This window comes from Heloderma suspectum, chromosome 1 (assembly GCF_057233095.1).
Source record: "Heloderma suspectum isolate Gila_16-S chromosome 1, 16-S_ref, whole genome shotgun sequence".
NCBI classification, from domain to species: domain Eukaryota; kingdom Metazoa; phylum Chordata; class Lepidosauria; order Squamata; family Helodermatidae; genus Heloderma; species Heloderma suspectum.
The window spans coordinates 359,156,601-359,180,280 of record NC_139458.1 but is presented as its reverse complement, the minus strand read 5'-3'; the positions used below and the strand labels follow the sequence as shown (position 1 = coordinate 359,180,280).

The 23,680-nt window shown below is 40.7% G+C and overlaps 1 protein-coding gene across 1 annotated transcript; it reads left to right on the top strand.

Moving 5' to 3' along the window:
• Positions 1-1,344: 1,344 nt before the first annotated feature.
• MPC1 (mitochondrial pyruvate carrier 1) lies at positions 1,345-21,973 on the top strand. Its single transcript, XM_084827998.1, has 5 exons — positions 1,345-1,556; positions 3,148-3,151; positions 9,517-9,613; positions 11,881-12,013; positions 12,150-21,973. The coding sequence occupies exons 1-5, from the start codon at positions 1,486-1,488 to the stop codon at positions 12,166-12,168; spliced, it is 324 nt and encodes a 107-aa protein (XP_084684124.1). The 5' UTR covers positions 1,345-1,485; the 3' UTR covers positions 12,169-21,973.
• The last annotated feature ends 1,707 nt before the right edge of the window (positions 21,974-23,680 follow it).

Here is a 23,680-nt window from a genome sequence, read left to right as displayed (position 1 = left end):
TTTGTTGGCAAGGTGATATCTCTGCTTCTTACTATGCTGTCTAGGTTTGCCACAGCTTTCCTCCCAAGGAGCGTCTTTTAATTTCATGGTTACAGTCACCGTCTGTGGTGATCTTGGAGCCCAAGAAAATAAAATCTGTCCCTGCTTCCATTTCTTCCCCTTCTATATGCCAGGAAGTGATGGGGCCAGATGCCATGATTTTTTTTTTTAATGTTGAAATGTCAACCCTGACTGCTCATTGCAAGGACAGATACTGAAGCTGAAGCTCAAATATTTTGGCCACATAATGCGAAGAGAAAAGTCACTGGAAAAGACCCTGATGCTGGGAAAGATCGAAGGCAAAAGGAGAAGTAGATGGCAGAGGATGAGATGGCTAGATAGCATCACCGATGCAATGAATATGGACTTGAGCACACTCTGGGAGAGAGCGCAGGACAGGAAGGCCTGGCGTGCTATGGTCCCTGGGGTCACGAAGAGTCGGACACGACTTGACTGAACAACACTATTGGAAACAGGATGTTGAACAAGAACCGTTACTAGATGGACCCTGGGTCTGATCCAACAAGGGTCTTCTAATGTTCTTATAGCACTTTTGTTACCTAAGTACATTACAATTCTTATTTTGTTCCATCTCTGAACAACCCCGAAGAGTTGGAGGCTGATATTCCCATTGTACAGATAGGCAACTGAAAGGGAATGACTTCCCCAAGACTTCTCAGTATTTTCTGGCTGATCTTTGAACCTAAGTTTCCCAGGTTCCAACACACTGGATCACATTAGCCAAAACATAAAAGGGGATGTTCTACTCCTGACCCCTAAGCTCCACTGCAAAAACAGGTTTGTCCCTTGGCGGATACCAGAGTTCACTTTCTTCACGCTTGGCAATACACCCTTGGATTGTCCTTGAAGAACCCTCTCTCCACAGCTGGTGTCCTGAAGCCCACGCGCACCCAGCTGGGTGAGAAATGGGTCGAATTAAAAACAAAAGCGCCCCGCGGACGCTCGACCCACCGCCACCCTTCTTGCCCTTGACAGGCAAAGTGAAAGCGACAGGAGGGGAACCCCGCCCCCACAGCACGCAGACCATCGCCGCTACCCAATAGGAAACAAGCAGCCCCTCGCGCGCAACCAATAGCGGCTCAGGGACGCGCTGCCCATCTTTATGTAAGAGACGCCGCCTAGCAAAGGAGCGGGAGCCGGCAGCCTTTCGCTTTAAATTGCGACACTTTCAGTACTTTACAGCAAGCCTCCCTCCTCCCGGAAAATTATTGAGGAGAAGGGGCTCGGGGGCGCGCGCCAATGAGCGGCGGGGTTGCTACGGCAACTGAGGCGCTGTCGTAAAGCAGACGCCAGAGGCGGTTGCGAAGAGGCGCCTCGACGCCGGCGGCTGGGGTGCTTGTCATTGGAAGTGGCGGACGCGGAGGCACGGCTGGCGGAGCCGCGGTCTATTTTTCCTCCTCCGCTCCTTCACAGCCGCCCTCCGCCATGGCGGCGGCGCTGGCCCGTAAGGCCGCGGACTATGTGCGCAGCAAGGACTTCAGGGATTACCTCATGAGGTAGGACAGCGAGAGGAGGGGACAGGAGAGAGCGTCGCTCTCCTCAGTCTCCGTCCTTCACGGGCCTCTACGCAGCTTCGCATCACATCCTCCCCCCGCCCCCTTCCCTCCTGTCTCGCCGTCGGGGATTGTTTTGCCTGCTCTCCGAGGCTGGACGATGCCCCGCGCGTTCGCCCTCACGTCGCGTATTTCACATTTAGGGGTGTGGGGGATGTGGATGCAGGCAAGCTTTCCCGTCTCTCGTCGCCTTTGCCTGCAAGCCTGGAACGCCACTGCCAGTCAGTGGCAACAAAACCGGGCTGGATGGACTCACAGACTTGACTCGGTACAAGGCAGCTTCCTATGTGCTGTCAGCGTCCTTAGCAGCGGGATTGCGAGAGAAACAGAAACGCGGCTGAACGCTGATTACCAGAGGTGCTTCCAGACTAGGCTTTTATTGTGCGTTGCCTAAATTGCGTTGCCTCAATTCAGGGAATTTTGCCCAGGGGTGAGGGTCAAACAACATAATCTTTGGGTATTTCCAGACAGAGAGCTCCTGTTGCTAACAATCAAAAGAAACTGTTCAATTATTCCATTCTTCCTTATCGGTCTTTCTCTGCTAAGAGAAAAGATGGAACAAATGGTGGGAAGAGACAGGAAGGCTACAAATTGAAGGTAATGTTGTCTGGACCCCCTGTAAAATTCCATGGATGAGGCAGTGTGATCATACAATAAAAGCCTTATTGGCTGCTCTTGTCCTTTTTTCCTTTCCACCGAGAATCTGTTAAGGAGGAAAAGATAGAATAGCTGCAGAAATCTTGTCATTGGTAGCACCAGGAGCTTTCCATTTGGAAGAACCCAGAATCCCAGTTCCACACAGACAGTGAAAGCTGTGTCTTGCAGTGAAAGCAGTTGGTCCACCAATTTTTGTGAAGGTCTAAGAGTACACTGCTGCTTGTGATCCAATGTGACCTTGGTGATGAGGGGCATAGATTCACAAGAAGGCTTTCAGCAGCAAAGGGACACCCCCTCCCAACATCAGTAGTCCAAATATGTGAAACTTGTGATACTTTTAAAAATCCGTTTGGTTGTGGCTAGGCTGTTCCAGGGATAGGGCTTCTGTCCCTTTAAGAATTCTGAAGCAAAGCAGGTTCAGGAGCTTTAGTGTTGCAGAGATGGAAACTGCACTTGCTGAATGTTGTATTAAGTCTGTACACTTACCTGGATTAAGTCATGTTGAATTCAGTGGGACTTACTCCTGAGTAAATATGCATAAGTACAGGTTGTATATCTCTGGTTGTCATGGAACTGTTTTTAAAGAGTTGCCCCTTGCAGCGTTCTTTTCTGATAACACTCCACAGAACAGATGTTATTTTTCATGTTGAAGTAACTAAAGCTATTTTTTGTCTTCCGTAGCCTAAATGACCCTCCCACCTGGTAGTGATTTCCTGGTTTGAAGAGAGATAGCTACGCTCTTGAGACTTTGGTTTCCAAATGGCTGTCTTCAGATTAGTTGTAGAGACTAAGTAGAGGTGTCCTGGCTTCAGAGTTAAATCACCATTGTTGGATGGATTCACTGTTTGTATGAAAAAAAAATTGGGTCATATAATAGTACTGTCAAAGTTGTTGGTAAAGCCAAATATGCATTGTTCCTATGATCAACAAACAGTGGTCTTCAAAAAAACAAAAAAAAAGTTGCCAAATTTTTGACCTTTGATCCTAATGCAAGTTAAATCTTTTCCATAGTCTACTCCAGGGCAAGATGACTGTACAGAGTAACTTAGTAGTAGGAAAACATTCTTATAAACATGTGCACTCCTACAAGTTAATTGCTAACAGGAGAAAAATAACTTGCCTTTGGTGTCATTGCAAGAATAAAAAAAAGCAGAAGTAAACCATCTTTAATTTAGACCAAATCCTCCCCCCCCCCCCCACACACACAATAAAAGGCTATGAGCTTCTGCTAGTGAAGGGAAATTTAAAACCCTAGGAAGAATTAGCATTGTTTTTCATGATTTTTTTTTTTGCAGACACCTCGATTTTCGTAATTGTTTCCCTAAAAGGCTTGCAGTCTTTTGTAGATACACATTACCTACAGGGATTGAGCAAGCTCCAGTAGTGAAAAATCTTTCAGTACCCGCATGACTGGTAGAATATTGTTTTACTTAAGGGAGACATTTAACACTCCCAAAATTGATGGAGTAGATTGGAGTGAAGGTCAGAGAATGTGTTTAGGTTAAGAATACCCTAATGGTGACAAAGATCATTGGTTTGTTCCATGGAAGATAAATATACCTAATAAGGGGTGGTAGTACTTCATTGCTGAATGTTAATGTTTGAAATTTAATTCTGTGAACTGTGATACAATTGGGTTTCAAGCATGTATAAACATGATGTTATTGGGAAAGAATTTGATGACCGTTTCTATAATGACTATCTTTACCAATGCCACTTTTAATGTTGCACAAGATAGAAACCTAAACAGCTTGCACAAGCAAGCTATTTAAGCCAGGAATTTGAGAAATCAAGAAGCAGAGTTTCTTTTTAATATAATAAGACACTGCATCTACTATCCTTAGGCTAGATTGAACTAGCGCTCTTATTCATACTAGTATTTTATTTAATTGGCTTTAATTTCATTTCTGCAAATTTACTTGTTACTAAGATACTCCCTAGCTGGTGCAATAAAATTTTACTTCAGCCACTGACCTAAAAAACATTATAGATCTTTTGGGATTGCTGATGCAGGACTGCATTAAATCTTAGAGCTTCAGAATTTAAAAAGAATATGCATCTGAGGTTGTCTGCACCACAGTTCATTTCTCTTCATTCTAATGCAATTTTTGCTTGTAATAGCTATAGTCTTGGATCCAGAAATGTTTTGCATGAGTGGAAAAGCATTTCTGCTTGTGCAAGGCAGCCCTGCTAAATTCCTATGATTTCCACATCCTGCCGCAACTTCCCTGTGCCCCATCCCACACCATTCTAGATGCTCTGTTGACCCTCAGGAGTGGTTGTTGGGAGGGACACAGAGGGCTATAGTAGGGGTGAGCAGAGGAGCTAGGAAAGCCATATTGGATGAACAAATTCTGCTTTATCTTCTCTAGATGCAATCCTATGCTTTTTGCAACTCTTCTTCCAACACTGTAACTGGACTGTCTTTGGCCTAAGTTTGCTTTTCCCCCCAGCTTCCTAGTTCTTTCACCTTCCTGCCATACTGAAAGTTTAATTATAGAAGAACACTCATGCTCTGAATCTGCATGATTATTCCAAGAGAGGTTTACAAGTAAGTTCACAAAAGTTACTAGCACAGCAGATCACACATTTATCTTCGTTAATCCATATGTTACTCACTACAGAAGATCAGGCAAGTGATTATTTACAAGCCTATTCTAGCAGGAACAATTAAAACATTCCATTAAACCAAGCTGAAAATAAGCTCCCCTACATATGAACATTACCTTCTGGGTCTAGGAATTGGAAAAGTAACAGAAGAAATGCAAGATGGGCAACATAGGTAGGCTTGGCCTACTTATGATAACTTTTATGACAGAATTCTGGAATTAGCATGGAAATAATTTTCTGCCTGTACATATATCTGTTTTGTAACCAGTAGAGAGGAAATGCTCTCTACTGGTTATCTTAGGTAGACATTTTTATTGCCATTCTTGTAAAAACTGAAAGACAATAGCATATAATTCCCTTATATTGTTTAAATTTAAGGGGGAAAAGACAAAGTTACTGAAAACTGTTGACACAAAATTTTAGCAACTCCAAGAAATGTGCATGAAATGCTGACAACCATTCATCTATTTCAGTAGAGTTCAACTCCCTTCCACTAAAGTTGTTGGGGCGCCTTCAGTTTTGCTGTCGCTATTTATTACTTCCATTTTACTCTGAGACATATATGTGTTTTAATGACATTTATGTATTCTTTTACATACAAGCTAGGGGTAATCACTTGAAAAACATTAATTGCAACTTTGAAACTGCCAGGCTTGCCTGATATTGTATTTGCAATTGGCATACATTTGTTTTTACTGATTATCTCCTGAAACAGATAATTTTCATGGGGAAAATAAAGCACTGGAAAAATTTCCACCCCACATCACTGATGACAAATCAGGAATCTCTTAAAATGAAACTGAATTCTGGCTTATTTGGGAAGGGGAATGTGCAAGCCCGGTGCTTTGTGCAGGCTCCTTTCTGTTCATGCATATAGTGCTAAGTTACAGTTTAGCATAATATAATTCTGAGAGGCATTGCACATTGTCATCCACAGAATGGGCTAAATAGTCTTGCTCTGAGTGGGTGGCATTGAGGAATGGACTCTTACTGTCCATTCCAGGTGCAAAAAAGTTTCAAGCTTTGCTATAGAATTCAGAGTAAAAAATATCATTTCAAAAGCCTTTCCAGAGAAAGTCACATGCAACAACACATTGTGTAGTTAGTGGCGTGAGACAACAGGTGGAGAGAGCCATTGTCATCCACCTGCAAGATACTGGAATGTGTACCATCCTCCATAAAATGAAGTCTGGATGAGAATTGTGTTGGTCGATTCCATCTGACCTGTGCATGCAATTCCATCATCTAGCATGGAAATTGGATGAAAGATGTAGGCTTAGATACATGACCTGACTGCCTTGCCTGTTTATGTGTCCCCGGGGCCACAAGAACACCCTCGCCTCAGTCCCCCCGTTCCCTACTGAAGCGCCTGGCAAGCACAATGAGAGCAACAGCAAACGCAGCACAGTCCCCATGGAGCTATACCTCCCCCCCAGGGAGCCAAGAGACAGTCTCTCGATTGTCTCTGGCTGATTGTTTTAAATTCTTGTAGATATTTGTTGTTGTGTGTTACTTGTTCTATGTCATTACATGAGCGGTTTTATATTTTATATAATGTATTTTAATGGTTTTTAATTTTTGTGAATGGCCCAGAGAGCGTTGGCTATGGGGCAGTATAGAAATATAATGAATGCATCTTACTGGATCAGGGTATCTCCAACATTAATAACTTTTCTAAGGCTTCCCTCCTTTCGTTCATGGAAGGAACTGGGATCCAGTGGAGACTTCCTGTTGGAGGAAGGGGACAGTGTGGCAATTTTTACTGATTCTCCCCTGCCTCTGCCAGCCCCCTGTGCCATCTCCCATGCTGTTCTGGAGGGCTCCCCAACCCTCCAGATAAGCTTTTCAGGGGAAATGGCGGGGGGGCGATGTGCACATATGCAGTGGGAAGAAAAAAACAACTAAAATTGCTGCTGTACATAAAATTGCTGCTTCTTCCAGCACCAGTGGGACTCTGCTGACTGTAAGTCTAAATCCAATCCTGCTATTCATTTTCAAAATATGAAACTGTACTGAATATCAGGTAAATAAGGCATATTCTGTAGATACAGCAGTCATTTAATATGCCATAAAACTTTTTTGATTTTGGCATAAAATGCTTTTTTCTTTAATATATTTTAAATATAATAAAATATGGGTTAAAGAACTAGTGATTTCAACAGGACTGAGAGCAGGATCGAATGGGGGCCTTCCATGCACAGCCAGCCCTGCTGGCCCTGGTGCGCACAGGGCCCGTACCTCTGGCAGTTGTGGTGTAGTGCTTCCAGGGGCAATCCCCAAAACAAGTGGAAACATTCATTTCTGGAAGGGGCAGGTTGTGCCCCTTCCAGAATAAGTGCTTCCACTCATTTAGGGCTTGACCCTGGACCTGCTACATCACAGCCTGCAGTGGTAGAGGCCATGTGCGTACCAGGACCAGCAGAGCCAGCCATGTGCAGAAAGCCCCCGTTGGGTCGTGCCTGGTGTCACCACTAACACTGTCTGGATCTGGACCAATCCTTGCTGATTTAAATGACTCCTTTTTAGATTTGAAAATTCATATTAGCAATTGGTTGCTGAATTCGCATACTAAAGTACTTTGACATGTTTGTGAAGAAATTTATCTGGCATGATGGATCTACTTACCAAAGGTTACTTCATGAAGACAAATTACTCTCATTTTCTCTTCCATGTATCCTCTTAAATGATGAACAATTATGACTTCTCATAAAACAGTACGGTAAGGCATTGTCTCTGCTTCGTTTCAGCACCTTTTAATTCTGCAGTTCTTGCATAGTTATGAATTAAAATCCTATAGAAGTGATGTGCCACACTTCTACAGTGATGATGAGTTGGATAAATGTTCAGTCTTTTGCTCCATGTATGTCATACCCACAGTCCTCTATCTAATAGCTTACCCTGTGATATCACAAATTCTCACTTGAGAAGTGTGTGGACAGACTTGCTTCTCGGCCATTCTCTTGTGGTGAAAGAAACTTCTAGATATACTAAAGTACATCATTTAAAAGGAATAATACAGTTCCTTAACTCATCCATCTAATTAATGTAAAAATAATCTACCATGGACTTTGCTTATGTACCTGCAAAAATGTATTCTGTAATGCTCCTTCGAAATAGTCATCACTGCATCTATTGTGGCAGATCAAGCAAATCTTTTGTATTTGCATCATCTTACCTCTGCTGGTCAATTAAGAAATTCTGTAATCAAATACCTCCAAGAAAATTCTGGAATTAAAAAGAGATCCCAGTGCCTAATACAACCCAGGGTAGCCTTCTGACGCAAGAGTAGTTAAAATGTCTCATCTCTGAGGTTTGCCAGATGAGAGACAATAGTACCAGGCCATTAGAAACCTTTTTACTGATTAGAAAGGAATCCAGATAAGGAGGTGCCAATGTTAAGTTTAAGGTCACAACTTTCACTTAGCAAGGTACCATAAAACTAGTAACTATCTAATGAGGCCAGATGGGCCATGAGATAAGTTAAAAGAATCATTACTTCAGATTGTGAATCTAATGAAATATTTATAAAATAACGAGCTTACAAGATAGCATGATATCAAGGAAATATATTTGTGTCAAAAACATACCTGTAACATGTAAAAGAAAGCTAAAATGTTAGATAAGTATGTTATGTGCATTAATCTCGATAAGAAGTTTCAATATGTGATAATCTTATCTAGACATATGAAGATTTAAAGTAAAAATCTTATCTTTGGAATTCTTAGATAAGAAATATAAATTGTAGTTGAACATACTTTATAGCATCCAAAAAGAATATAAAGGAGACTCAGAACACGCAACAGTGGAAGCTATCCTTTAGGATCAGCTTTCCTTAACATGTTGCCTGTAGAATCAACCTAGTAACCTTGATATTGATTATCACTGAGAATTGGCAAAGGTACTTGACATTGCTTAGAAGCCTTGTTTAGAATGATGTTAGATATTTCATGTGTTCGAATTTATGTATGCATAACCTCTTGTATTTAGTACTGTTCTGCTAAAATTTTGTAGCAAAAAGACAAATCTTGTCTGAGTGTTTCTTAAGAAATAGAATTCTATTTCAAGAGTGAAGTACTAAGCTAGCTTTAGAGGGTATCTAGTTTTAGGAGAGATCTGACTGTATACACAGTAAACAGGTAATCAGTGGTTGCCAACGTACCAACAATATAGTTTGATTGAGAGGGTCTCTGTACCAGGGCATATGCCATACTGTCTTATATAGTGAACTGTGCTGGATGGCATATGCATAAAAATCCCTTTTGCCTCTAATTTGTTTAACTGTAGCCACTAAAGGTGTTGCAGAAAAATAATCTTTGACATGTCCTGTTAAAATTATCTTGGGAATCAGGCCTGACTCTGCCTGGGAATAGTGCTGGGCTAGATGATATTCTTATCTGTTCACATCTTAGAAAAGAAAATGTTGTATTTTGGTAATACTTTAATTTGACTTCAGAAGTGTAGGGAGAGAAGATGATTAACACCCTTTCCCCTATACTTCTCCACAGTGTGTAAGAGAGGCATCTTAATTAAGATGCAAGATGGCTCTAGTTACTTCTAGAAATCGTAGTTTTAAAATAAATATGTATCAGTAGGGGGTAGAATAAACTTCCTTTCTTCTTCTGAATCTTCATTATAGCACTTTTGGGGTCCAGTAGCCAACTGGGGACTGCCTATTGCTGCTATCAATGACATGAAGAAATCGCCAGAGATCATCAGTGGCCGAATGACATTTGGCAAGTAGTAAAATGTGACCTAGGGATGAAATTGAGTAGTACCTAAAGTGTCAGCAAACTACTTCACTGTGTGTGCTACATTTAATGGTATCCAAACTCTGATATAGTGAACTGACATATTGCCCAACAGGGGTGGACAACCTTTTTCCAGCCGAGGGACACATGTGGTGGTGGCTGGTCAGTCAAGGCTGCATGCCAGGGAGCAGGACCTGGGCTGGTGCTGGGTGGTGTCAGGGCCAGCATCCCCTCACACACACCCCTCACAGGGAGGATGCATGCAGCACAGGGATGTTCACCTGCCCTTACTGCGCACTGCCCACTCCCCCTTTGTGTGCTGTTCCGACTATCGCAAATCATGCTCCCCACATCCTGCCAAACAGCTAACAGGTTGGAGGAACGCAATTTACACGAGGAGGATAGTGTGTGTGGAGCATCATCCCTGTACACAGTCCTTATGACAATTGCATGGTGAGCCGGCAAAATACAATGGTGAGAAGGAGACTTGGGCACCCATGAGGGACATACAGAAAGCAAGGGTGTGGCCCTGCTGTTAGGGATGGGAAAAGCTGAAGTTGTATCCGGTGTTCTTCAGCACATGGAAACAAAGTGACTCCGTAATTCTGTGTGCCCTAACAGGTGGGGAGGACTGGGTTGCATTTCTTGAACTTCTCCCCTCCCCATGTTGCATGACAAACCATTTTGAAGGGAGATTCTCAAGATCAGTTTGTGGTGTGAGACAGGTGTCTACAAAGAGCTTCGGCTATTGGGTGGTATAGAAATGGAATACATAGAAAATAAAATACCCTTCAAAGAGAAATTCTGTTGAGGCTGTGCAAAATTAAAAGTGTATCACTGGTTCCTAGCTCTTTTCCCTTACCCTTCTGTGTCAGATAGGGGAGGGGTATTTGTAATCATTTAAAAAACTTGGAGGACTGTTAAGTGACTACTTAACATGGATCTAGTTCCACTGAACAAAAGTATGAGGAATAGACACATGTGAAAGAATTGCCACTGTAAATACCAAATTCTGTATTTCCTGGGAACTACTAAATTGGATAACTATATTTCTATTCTGCAGCCTTCAAAAAAACTAAAAGCATTTAATATTTAATGCTTCTATGGAGGAGTTGCTTAAGACTTTATTATGATGATTGTAGTTTTTAAAAAAAAATGCTAAAAAGATTAATCGTTCTTTCACATGATGAGTTAGTTGATGTGACAGACCAGATACAGCTGAAGGGTAGGTTGAAATTGTGAATGATGTGAATCTCTTTCCGAAGGAGCTTTTTTAAATAACAAAACTACATCTCACTTCAAAGAACTTTGTTCCATCCAATACTGAGTGCTACAGAGTGTTTGGTTAACTAGCTAGAGTAACTTTTTTCATTACTGGCATTATGATTGCCAAGAAAGCTTGAGTAACTTTTTATATAGAATGTTAAAATGTTCTTCCAGTAATTTGCAAGTGGGTCCCTTTCCCTTTGACCCAGTGCCTAGAATCACGATATGGCTTCCAGCAATATTGACAAAAGGTTATTTTACAGTTGAATATCAAACATACATTCACATTTATAAATAATGTTTCTGTGGGCTATATGTTAGACCCTTTAAAAATATCTTGCAGTTAATATTGCTAATAAGGTAATCATACAAGATTCTAGTTCTGAATTGGAATCATTTGCTCTGGAATCATTCCTCGCTCAGGTGGTGAGTGCCAACAGACAAGAGCCAAAACAGGGCCATTGAGAGGCAAGAGGATGGTTATTTGCATGCTTAGAGGAACCCTGAGGGTTACAGAAGTATGTCTTAAACAAAACAAATCCCAAGAATATAAACCTGTCTATAATGCTCAAGTCATGAATATTGACAGCTCAGTAAAGATTGAACATGTTCAGTAGCATGAACAGAATTTTAAGTGTCATTTGGAAAATAAAAATGGAGGGAATAGAATGCCCTGCTTGAGCTCCTTAGAGCTTATAATATCTTGGAGGGGGACATGACTGGCTGGCAGGAACCCTGAACAGAAGCCTTTCTGTTAGGAGGTAAGGATACACTGCTACATTTTGTAGCAGTGTATTACTACAAGTGTATCACTTGTAGTAATAACAAAATAATTGTTAAATTGTAAAATAGATATAGCTACTTGGCAGTATGAAGTGAGGTTGGTTTGGAATGTATTAAAACAGCACTCTCAGAAATAATAGGAAACTGTGCTTCAGGTCAGGGTTCCTGAATTCACTAAATCTTTGTTAACTTTGCTTTTTCAGCACTTTGCTGTTACTCATTGACTTTCATGAGGTTTGCATACAAGGTGCAGCCCAGGAACTGGTTGCTGTTTGCTTGTCACTTTACTAATGAGTTCGCACAACTTATTCAAGGTGGAAGATTGATCAAATACAAGTGAGTCAACTTTAAAATTCTGGTATTACAATTAAACAGCCTTTCATCATTTTTTTCAAACAAACTGCTAGTTTGCTGGAGACTTTCACTGAATCAACTTCTCGTTTCCTTTTATTTTTTTTTCTCTTCTTGGCAGCCTGGAAAAAAAGAACTGAGCATTTGTTTAACAAGGAAAAATGGAAAAGGTGCTCCTCTTCACAGATTACAACCAAGGAAGGTCTTTGCCATCTACAGTTGCTGTGTCTAATATTTTTGCATCCCCATAAAAACACTCATGCCCACATTCAGTGTCATCCATCCATTAAATCTTATAGTTTCCATTTTACAAAGTAATACATAGCAGCTCAAAACATTACATAAAACACTATGCTGCCTTACAAGTACTACATTTTTATATGTATGAAATTGTTCAGCTCATACACACACTCACTCTTCAGAAGTATAAGAACTGTTCATTAAAAGCTGCAAAAAGCACGCACTGAACCAATATGTACAATTTTATTTTACAAATGTAACAATAGGTATTTGGCAGTCAAGTGCACAAATGTACTCCATGAAATAGTACTTGCATTCAGGAGCACCCATTCCTGACTGTATTTTTCCAGTTAAATTGTATATCGGGCCTCCATATCAGCAATGCAATGTAGACTTAAAGCGGGTACTTACTGATAGTTCTCAGGTTGCTAATTTGAACATTGTATGTCTGCTCACTTACATATTCAAGCCTTTAACCTATTGCTAAAAGTTAAGAGATCCTCCCTCCCCGACAAAAATAAAGAAAGAAACTGAAGAAGGGAAATGGAAGTTTCTAATGATTTATGGGCTGGTTCAAATAAACCACCTATCCTGCTTCAGATCTACCAGACATCTACACTTTGGAAATGAGGACATAATGTTTTCACAGAAATATACTTTTGTATATTTCAACATTTTGGTTGAAATATGGGGTTTTTCTTTGATCTTATATGGGTTAACAGCATTCGAGCTTTGTGCAAGATAATTTTTGCATGTACACACTCTGCAAAAGTTACCTTCAGTGCCTAGATGTCCTATGGCCTGTGGTCAAGTGTGTCCAGTAAGCAAAGTGGGTGCAGACCTACATCTCATTGAGTGTAGACAGTCTTCATTAACAGTTTATTTGAAATGTCCCATTAGTTACAAACACTCCAAATGTTGTAGATATTAAATTTGTTTCAGTGTTCTACTTCCACATTATCTCTTGAAGATGTTGCTAGAGACTTCTCATAAAACTATTTAACATTAAAAAGCATCCACAGATATAAATGAAGACTTCTGGATAGAAAGATCTGACAGATACTTCATCTTTAACTTAATAGTTCTGGCAGACCAATGTTCTAATCACTTCTTCCTTATCCGCTTATGACATTTATCAACAAATGTAAAGTACCATATACCGACTTTATTTAACAAATTTATTTTTAGTGCAACAACTTTGGGGCAGTAAACTTTCCCAATGGGGAGAAGTTACTCTATGAAAGTTTTAATCTACCTAATGGCAATAAACTATTGTGAGGGAATTTTGTAATGTTTGTTTTCAACAATACTAATTTAAAAATGGTACTTAATTTGCATTACTGGATTGTACAAAAGAAGCTACCATTTAAGGAATATCTATGAAGGATGGGACTTCTCATGTATGAAGTCCATTTCTATTGTAATGACATCCACACTAATATTAATACATTGGTAAAAACACATGTGTTTTCTGTTTCTTTGCACTGGTTTACTAGTGTGGAATTGCATCCTATTGGTCTAGAGACTGGAGTAAGAATGTTAAGGAATCCATGGGTTAAGAACAGTAAGGTATGCAAAAAACTGATCCTCTGACCACTGGTAACGCTGACATTGTAATTGGGGGGTAGGGTGGGCAACTTGGTGCCCATGGGAACCTTGTTGGCACCTGCCAAGGTGCCCCACCTCTCCCACTTGTTTTTAAAAGGTAATCAATTTTCTTAGTGGTAGCTAAGATCGCTTCAAAGCAAAGTGAGAGCCTCCATTCACTGCCATCTTTATTTCCCATGAATGGAAGAGCCTACCCCTTTTAGGTTCTGTAGCCCCATGGATCAGTAACTGGTTAAAGAACAGAAAGCAGAGAGTAGGAACAAATGGTATTCCCAATGGAGGGAATAGTGGGGTCCCACAGGGATCTGTATTAGCACCAATCCTTTTCATAAATGATCTGGAATTAGGAGTGAGCAGTGAAATGGCCAAGTTTGCGGATGACACCAAATTATTTAGGGTGGTTAAAACAAAAAGGGATTGTGAAGAGCTCCAAAAGGATCTCTCCAAACTGAGGGAATTGGCATCTAAATGGCAAATGTGGTTCAATGTAAGCAAGTGTAAAGTGATGCATGTTGGGGCAAAAAATCCTAAGTTCAAGTATAGCCTGATGGGATCTGAGCTAGCAGTGACCAACCAGGAAAGAGATCTTGGGGTTGCGGTGAACAGCTCGATGAAGATGTAAACCCAGTGTGCAGCCGCTGTAAAAAAAGGCAAATTCCATTTTAGGCATTATTAGAAAAGGAATTGAGAATAAAACTGCCAATATCATACTGCCCCTATACAAATCTATGGCATGACCACACTTGGAATACTATGTACAGTTCTGGTCACCACACCTAAAAAAAAATATTGTAGAGCTGGAAAAAGTGCAGAAAAGGGAAACTAAAATTATCAAGGGGCTGGAGCATCTCCCCTATGACAGAAGGTTACAACGGCTGGGATTGTTTAGCCTAGAAAAAAAGGAGGGTAAGGGGAGACATGATAGAGGTCTACAAAATTATGCATGGTGTGAAGAATGTGGATAGAGAGACATTTTTCTTCCTCTCTCAAAATACGAGAACCTGGGGCATCCTATGAAGCTGATTGATGGGAGATTCAGGACAGATAAAAGGAAGTTCTTCACACAGCGCAAGTAAAACTATGGAATTCGCTACCACAAGGTGTAGTGATAACCACCAATTTGGATGGCTTTAAAAGGGGGTTGTACAAATTCCTGGAGGAAAAGGCTATCAATGGCTACTAGGCTTGATAGCTATGTGCTAGTTGCTGAGAACATGGGCGGGAGGGTGCTGTTGCACTCGTGTCCTGCTTGTGGTTTCCTGGTCAACAGCTGGTTGGCCACTGTGTGAACGGAATGCTGGACTAGATGGACCTTTGGTCTGATCCAGCATGGCTGTTCTTTTCTGTTTTTGAATATATTTTTATTTATTTTATCTTTATAAATGAAATAAACAATACCAAAATTACCAACAACCTGAACAATACTACAGTTTCCCAACAATACAATATTCTGATGAGGACACCACAATAACAAAAAGTGAAGGAAAAAGAAAGGCAAAGGGAGGAAGAAAGGAAGTGAAGAAAAAATAAGATTCTTTCCCCTTCCCTCCCCCTCCCCCTTAAAGAATTAAATTTAAACTCCAATACCCCCTGCCCCGGGCCTCCGATGCCATTCTCTTTTAAAAACTATTGTCTATAACCTTAACAATCTTACAGTTTAATAAAAAACCTTACATTTCAATATCATATCATCAATCTTATATCAAAGAAACAGGTCTACAGTTCATTCCCAGGAGCCTATATATTTTTTTTTTATTATTATTATTATTATTATTATTTAGTGTTATATAATAAAACTTAATATAAACTTTCAATAGTCAGTAATATATTTTATATTAGATATATTATCTATTTTAAAATAGAAAATATAAAGAAAAGCAAGAAAAAACTAAATATGAAAGAGAAACGAATATATGTATAATCATTTATCTTCTGAGCTAGCCTGGATCATGTAGACTAAACACAAACAGTTAACAAAGCTTGTTTAAAGATTCCAGTTCATGGGGTTACAACAGCAATCGCATGCATTTTTACATTCAGCCATCCCTCTGCCATTTCATGACTTAGAAACTTCTTCATCTGACCTTCAGACACAATACAAAGTGTAGCAGGATATTTTAAGTAATATTGTAAGTTCATTTGTTTTGCCATATTTTTTGCTTTGATAAATTGCCTTCTTTTATTTGCCACCTCTTTGATGTATTCTGGAAATAACATAACTTTATCTTGTTTCCAGGAAAGGCTTCCACCCTCTCTTGCCAAATGCAGGATATAATTCTTTGTGGAGACTTTTGCAAATTGGACTATGACCATGTAATCAGTCCCTTTAGCATTTGGCACATGAAATGCCTGGTTAATATCAAGTAAATAGTCAGATGGGATAGGGAGTATCTCACGCAAAAGTTTGTCCACAAAAATAGGCAATTTTACATCATTAGACAGATTTTTAATCCCAATAATACATACATTGGATCTTCTCGTGAAGGCCTCCAGTTGAGAAATTCTATCAGAGGCATTTTTAAAACAAATTTGTGTCATAGGTTCATTTCCTGCCACTCAGTCTTCTAGCTCATTAGTTTTGTCTCCATTTTTTGCCATGACACATTAATTAAATCTACAGCTCCTTGCAAGGCGATGATGGAATTTTGGATTAAATCCAACCTTCTGGCTTGCTCTGTAAATTGCGAAGATAAAGTCTTTATCAGTGTAAATAATTCCCCTATATCTTCTGTTCTCGAAACTTTTGACACAGGGGGTGCGGGGGGAGTTGATGCCAGCACCTTTCTTTTCATCGGCACAGTCATGTTTCTCTCAAAAAGATCTTGCAGGTCCTCAGATGTTCTCAAATATTGTTAACATTTCTTAAATCATCCCTCAGAAGTTGCTGATATTTCTTAAAGCATATATTATTATGGAACACGTCAGCCCTGTTTTCTCTTATGGAATAGGAGTCTCAGTACAGCTTTTTGCTTTGGTAAAGCTCTGGGGAGATAATCCTGGAATCCCCCCCCCACTATCTCGAGTGGGGTACTGTTCTCCAAGATGTTATCCAGATGTTGCCTTGCCCCCCCTTTTAATTCCAGGGGGGAATGAAAAGGGTTTTCAACCTTTTAAAAATCTGTTTGAGAAAGCTCCCATAGAGCTGCTCGTGGGATGCTACCAGAGCGACATTGGTTCCAACCAGAAGTCTCAGCATGGCTGTTCTTATGGGCTGCATGTGGCACTCAGAGACTTTCTTAAAGAATGAAGATGGCCAGCGATTGCAGGTCGATGGTTTCCTCTGCAGCGCACCCAGCTGCCAAAGAAGAGGGGAAAAAGAAAAAGGAACTCTTGTCAATTCTGTCTGGTAAGCTCTGGAGGGACCTTGGGAGAGCAGCATGGGGACTAGGAAGGGCAGCGGTAAACCCACTGGAGGGTCAGGGAAGCCAGCGGGGATGGCGGAGAGCAGCTAGAAGCCAGTGGAGGCTGGGGAGCCAGCTGTGAATAACCTGGGGAGTGCTGTGTGCTTGTATGACTGAATGGATGAGGGCTGCATGTATGTGTGAGAGGGAAAGAATCGATATGGGGGAATTTGGGGGGGATCTAGAGAAAGTGTGTGGCTGTGTGTGTGTGTGTGTGTGTGAGAGAGAGAGAGAGAGAGAGAGAGAGAGAATGAATGAATATTTGGATGTTGAGCTAGCATGAGAGAAAGTTTATCAGTGGTGATCCAGAGAGAGGGAAAGAGATTGGGGGAGGGGATAAGTTGGTTGGCAGGGGGTTGTTTTTGCCTTCTGTAAAATAGGTTTCTGTTGGTGCTGAAAACTGTGGGTTCAAATGAGTTGTTTAGTGTGTTGGGGGTCAGACCACACCTTTGCCTTGGACATAGTCTTTTAGGCAGGTTACTTGCCCTTTGTGACTAGCCATGCCTCCCATGGTAGCCATTTTGTGGCAGTACCCAGGACTGTTTCTCAAATCGCCAAATGGGCTCAAAAATGTTGCCTACCGTTGCTTAGTGGGCACTTTATGATGTTAAACTTCTCAGCCATGAAGACAAAAATATGTTCCCCTTTATAAATAAGACACATTATCAGAATTCTTATGGAATCAGTTTTTCAGACTGGTAAGGTGACAGAGCTGCTATTCATTTGACTTGTGCAACTTTAGTACACATACACATGCTTCACAGTAAAAAAAAATGCCACAAGTGTGTTTTAAACACCACTGCTCTTCACAGAAAAGTTTCCTGGTTGATACTTCTATGTATTTCTCTAAAGAAAAACAACTTTTGAAGAAGTTTTTTCTTGGCAAGAAACCATAGTCAAATCTCCGAAGTTAAGGGTAAAGGGTGGGGGAGCATTGATGAGGCTGGGTGGGGTGTGTATTTATTATCTTGATTTCAAGTTTCAAGCTGAATATACAGTGTTGAGAAAAAGTTTGTGAACCCTAATGATAATTACGGAAATTCCAGTTTTACCATGATAGCCTTTATGAATCCAAACCAGTCCTTTTCTAAATATCCAACAGGGTTTATATTAACCAATTTTGTGTCTTGTGAAATAAAACCATGTATAAATTAGGCAAACAATGAGTGCTTAGGAGTGAGGGTATGTGCAAAATTAAGTAAACCCCTGGCTGCATCAGCTCAACTAAAGGGGATAATTGGAATCAGGTGTCTTAAGTAATTACGTAGATCTTCAGGGGTGAGTTTGGGAGGCCCCACTGTATAAAGGGATCAGAAACTATGAGTTTGCACAACCAATTTAGTTGTGTGGAAACACGTCATGCCCCAATCAACAGACATCTCCAAGGTCCTCAGAAAACCAGTTATTGCTGGTCATTAGTCTAGAAAGGGTTACAAAACCATTTCTAAGGATTTGGGGCTCCACCAATCCACTGTCAGACAGATAACCTACAAATGGAGAAGGCTCAAGACCACAGTCACTCTACCCAGGAGCAGCCCTACCAAAATCTCTCCAAGAAGAAACCGGCACATCATCCAGGAAGGCAGAAAGAACCCCAGAGTAACATCCAAGGATCTGCAGGCCACTCTCGCCTTGGCTAATGTGAGAGTTCATGACTCAGCGATCAGAAAAAGACTGAACAAAAATGGTATTCATGGGAGGATAGCCAGGAGGAAACCACTGCTCTCTAAAAAGAACATTGCTGCCTGTCTGAAGTTTGCTAATGATCACATAGATGATCCCCAAGTCTTCTGGAACAATGTTCTCTGGACAGATGAGTCAAAGGTAGAACTTTTTGGCCTCAATGAGAAACGTTATGTTTGGCAAAACAACAACACTGAGTTCAAACAGAAGAATCTCATCCCAGCTGTCAAGTGTGGTGGTGGGAATGTGGTTTGGCCCTGCTTTGCTGCTTCAGGACCTGGACGGCTTGCCATCATTGACACAACCATGAATTCTACAGTGTATCAAAAGATTCTGGAGAATGTTGGGCCATCTGTCTGTGAGCTGTAGCTAAACCGAAAGTGGGTCAGGCAACATGATCATGATCCTAAACATACAAGCAGATCTACAAAAGAATCACTGCAGAAGAAGAAATTATGTGTTTTAGAATGGCCTAGTCAAAGGTTTGGACCTAAACCCCATCAAAAAGTTGAGGCAGGGCCTCAGGTAAACTGTTCATGCAAGGAAGCCCTCAAATGTCACTGAAGTGAAGCAGTTCTGTAGGGAGAAATGGGCCAAAATCCCTCAAAACTGATGTGAAACACTGACCAACAGTTACAGGAAATGCTTACTTGAAGTCATTGCTGCTCAAGTGGGTGCCACCAGGTACTGAATCTAAAGGTTCACATTTTCAGACATGGATATTGAATATTGAATCAATTGTGGATAAATGTTGAAAAAGCGGCATGTTTGTGTGTCCTTTGTTTACTCAGGTTATCTGTTCTTTATCTAGGATTATGGGGTTAGATTAAGATCTAATGATGTTATAGGTTGGAAATATGAGAATCCTAAGGGGTTCACAAACTTTTTCTTGCTGCTGTAATTGTCAGTGGTTTAAAAGCAAATCAGTGGAGGACTGTAGGTTTAACAGCAAGGCAGTTTTCTTTAAAAGCCTGGAATTTTTCCTAAGAAAAGAAAACTCCAAAGAAGGGGGGAAATATTGTATTGATCTTTTTGAACAGTACAATTATCAGTATGAATAAGCTTTCAAGGCTACAATCCTAGACATTCCTGGACTAAGTCACATTAAACTCAGTGGGATTTATTTCTGAGTAGACATGCATAGGACTGTGCTTTAAGTCTGTGAGAACTTGTGGGATAGCTTTGAGTGATCCCTTCTTTGTGATCAAATGATAGCATAAATATGCCATGAAGGTAGTAGCATTAGCAAGGCACACAATTACCTAGGTATGATACAGGAAATTATATGGTATCCCAACAAGCTGGAAAATGATTCTTTAAGATACAGAAAATGTCAGTTGATCACTATTAAAAAGGAATGTTAGTTAACTGGTCATATCTGAAAATTATTCTCTCAGTGAATAACGCCTAGACTAGGGAAAGGCAACTACCCTACAAGATGTGGATACCTTCAATAGCATATAAGAGCACTTGACCAAAGTGGAAAAAGTTATATTGTGGCTGTATTTTTGTGGTATTACTTTCACTTTCACACCTGCTTATTTTGTAGGTATAGTCTGCCACCCTGTGGTCTGAGATCAGCTAACAGTTTTGCTAGGGTGTCCACATAATTTCTTTCATCTTAATGTCATAACTTGCTATAATGTAGTGTAGCTTTTATTTTACTCTGAACTGATGGCCCCTTCTGCCTATAGCTTTATTGTCATTCATTTCTAAAAAAAACTATTCATGAGGCATAATTATGATGCGCTTATGCGATATAAATCTTTCCTTTGGGGCAATTCCACACAAACAAGGATCACATAGGAAACTGGATGACATAACACTACTAAATAGCCCATCACATTTGGTTATGACGTAACTGAGGGCAATTTAAACAAATATGGAAATTTTTTTGCAAGGAGTGTTGAAAATTTTTCAAAAAGGAGAAAAGCAATTCTCCATACTGCTGAGAATGCTCAAGAAAACCAGGAGGTAGTTTTGGCTCAGCATTAATGGCAATAACCCTGGTCAAGGGTTGAGGTCAAAAGGGCTTCCTAAATATCATATGGAAGAACTGCAGTAGAAAGCTTGGGTGTTGCCATTTCTGAGGACAAGAGTATCAGTGAAAATGAGTGGACAAATACGATATAGAACATTGGTGGACTAAAAAGAGATGAGAACAAAAATTTTGGAACTTCCAGCCGAGATGGTTTAAGCCATTCCATTCACCAATTAGAGAGACAGTTCCTGTAGCTAGGAACTGATCATTTCATGTCCTACCAAGGGTTGAACATGTTGCCATATATCCACACCCAATCAGAAATCCAGAGAGCAGAGGCATGATAAATTTCAGCTCCCCACTTGACAAGATTTACACGCAACCAGATTACCAAATGGTTATATGCATACTGAGGTAAGTTACCATTTATATAGCTGTGTTAATTTGTCATATGCTGGTACAATCCCCAACTCATTGCTTTGAAGAGTGATACAATGTGGGCTTGTTTGCTGGCAGTCTCTTTATGTGCAGTTCACTGGGGGCAGGCAGAGTACTTGGTCCCCTCCATACATTTAGTCTATATGTGCAGCAGGGGTGCAGGGAGCAGCACTATACCTTGCACACTCCACTGGCCCTGAAGTCCATGTGTTTGGTGCCACTTGGGAAAAGGAAAGCCCATGTGCATACAGCAGTGTTCCTGTTTGCATGGAAAGCCTGTATGTGTACAACTGTGGAGAAGCAAGGATAACAGGATGGAAGAACAGAGAGGGATGCCTGCATCTTGCTGGATGAAGCTTTCAGCCAGGTAAATATGCTTTTTAAAAAAGACACCATCAGCCCTTATTTTCCCAGCTGATTAATTTTTATTTTTTTTTTAATATTGGGCAAGTCTCTCTCCTGTTGCTTTTGGCTGTTTAACAGATGTCACTGTACTGAATTCTGTTACTATGGAAGCCATCTCAATTGTAATAAAATCAGTGCAGAACAAATAGACTGGAGAAGACATGACTGTGTGTATGAAAATGCTTCTTTGCTATTATTGAAAAAACTTTGCTCTATCCCAAGCGTTATCATTTTAAGCCAATTATATTCAAAATTGCAGAGATACATACGGAGCATATGCTTGTCCCCAGGAAGACTTTACCTACTCCTTATCCTCTTTGTTCACTCTGCTTCTCATACTGCAAGCTTCCTTCTAGCTGGATTTTTCAGGTAACTATGGCAACATGCCTAATAATCCTCTCAGCTGCCGAGAATTCATTTTTAAAAATGGGGAATTAGATTTTTGACAGATGAGGCTACTGAACTGTGGGAAGTGACTCATTCATTGTGTTTAACCTATTATTATTCTTCCAATTCAACCAATGCTGAATTTGGCATCATTATGTTTAAAAAAAATACATCCCAGCTATTACATAGGAAAACATAGGAATTCTGAGGCTTATAATGGTGGAACCTTTTTTTTTTTTTTGCAACTCACCTTCACCAAAGGGGCACTCCTGTGCTCCTTTAATATGTGTATGTATGTACACCTTCCTCCAAAGAGCAGCAGCGCATAGCATAATACCCAACTGATTAGGATCTGCTGTCAGTCACAGAACAGAGAGCTGGAGGAGGCAATGTAGTAGCATATTGGACTTTGGCTGGAGAAACTTGAGATTGCAAGAGAAAGAGGGACACAACATGTCGCCAAACAGCATAAGACCAAAGATTTTCTTTTCCCAGTACCACATAAAAACACAATCTCCATGTCAGTAAATCAGTTCTACCAGTTTTTTTCATCATCTCTACCAGAAACAGCTCTTTTGCAAAGTCTGTGGGTCTTACTTGCTCATTTTAGACCAAGCCAACCCCAAGTACTTTGCATTACAACACAGATAGCTCACAACAATATACTGTTGCTGGGAAAATCCATTTCCCCCTTGCTACTGTGGATTGCTGTAAAACTCAGAACGATTAAGTCTGTGGGTGGGGGTGGCAGATGATACGAGAGCCAGTGTGCTGGAGTGGTTGGAGTGTTCAACTAGGGCTTAGGAGATCCAGGTTCTAGACCCACTAGGCCATGAAGCTCACTGGGTAATTTTGGGCCAGTTACTGACTCTCAGCCTAACCTACCTCACAGGGTTGTTTGTGTGGATAAAATGGAGATGAGGAGGACTATGTAAGGCACCTTGGGTTCCTCACAAGAAGAAAAAAGGTGGGATATAAATGATCAAATTTGCAGATGACACTGAATTGGGCGGGATAGCTAATACTTTGGAAGACAGAAACAAAATTCAAAGTGATCTGGATAGACTGGAGCGCTGGGCAGAAAACAACAGAATGACATTTAATAGGGATAAATGCCAAGTTCTGCACCTAGGAAAAAGAAACCAAATGCACAGTTACAAGATGGGGGATACGTGGCTCAACAACACTACAAGCGAGAAGGATCTTGGAATTGTGGTAGATCACAAGCTGAATATGAGCCAACAATGTGATGTGGCTGCAAAAAAGGCAAATGTTCTTCTGGGCTGCATTAATAGAAACATAGCTTCCAAATCCCAGGAAGTACTAGTTCCCCTCTACTCAGCACTGGTTAGGCCTCACCTGGAGTACTGTGTCCAGTTCTGGGCACCACACTTTAAGAAGGATGCAGAAAGTCTTAAAAGTCCTTGAAAGGTTGTCACAGAGAGGAAGGCCAGGATCTCTTCTCAATGATCCCAGAATGCAGGACACGGAATAATGGGCTCAAGTTAT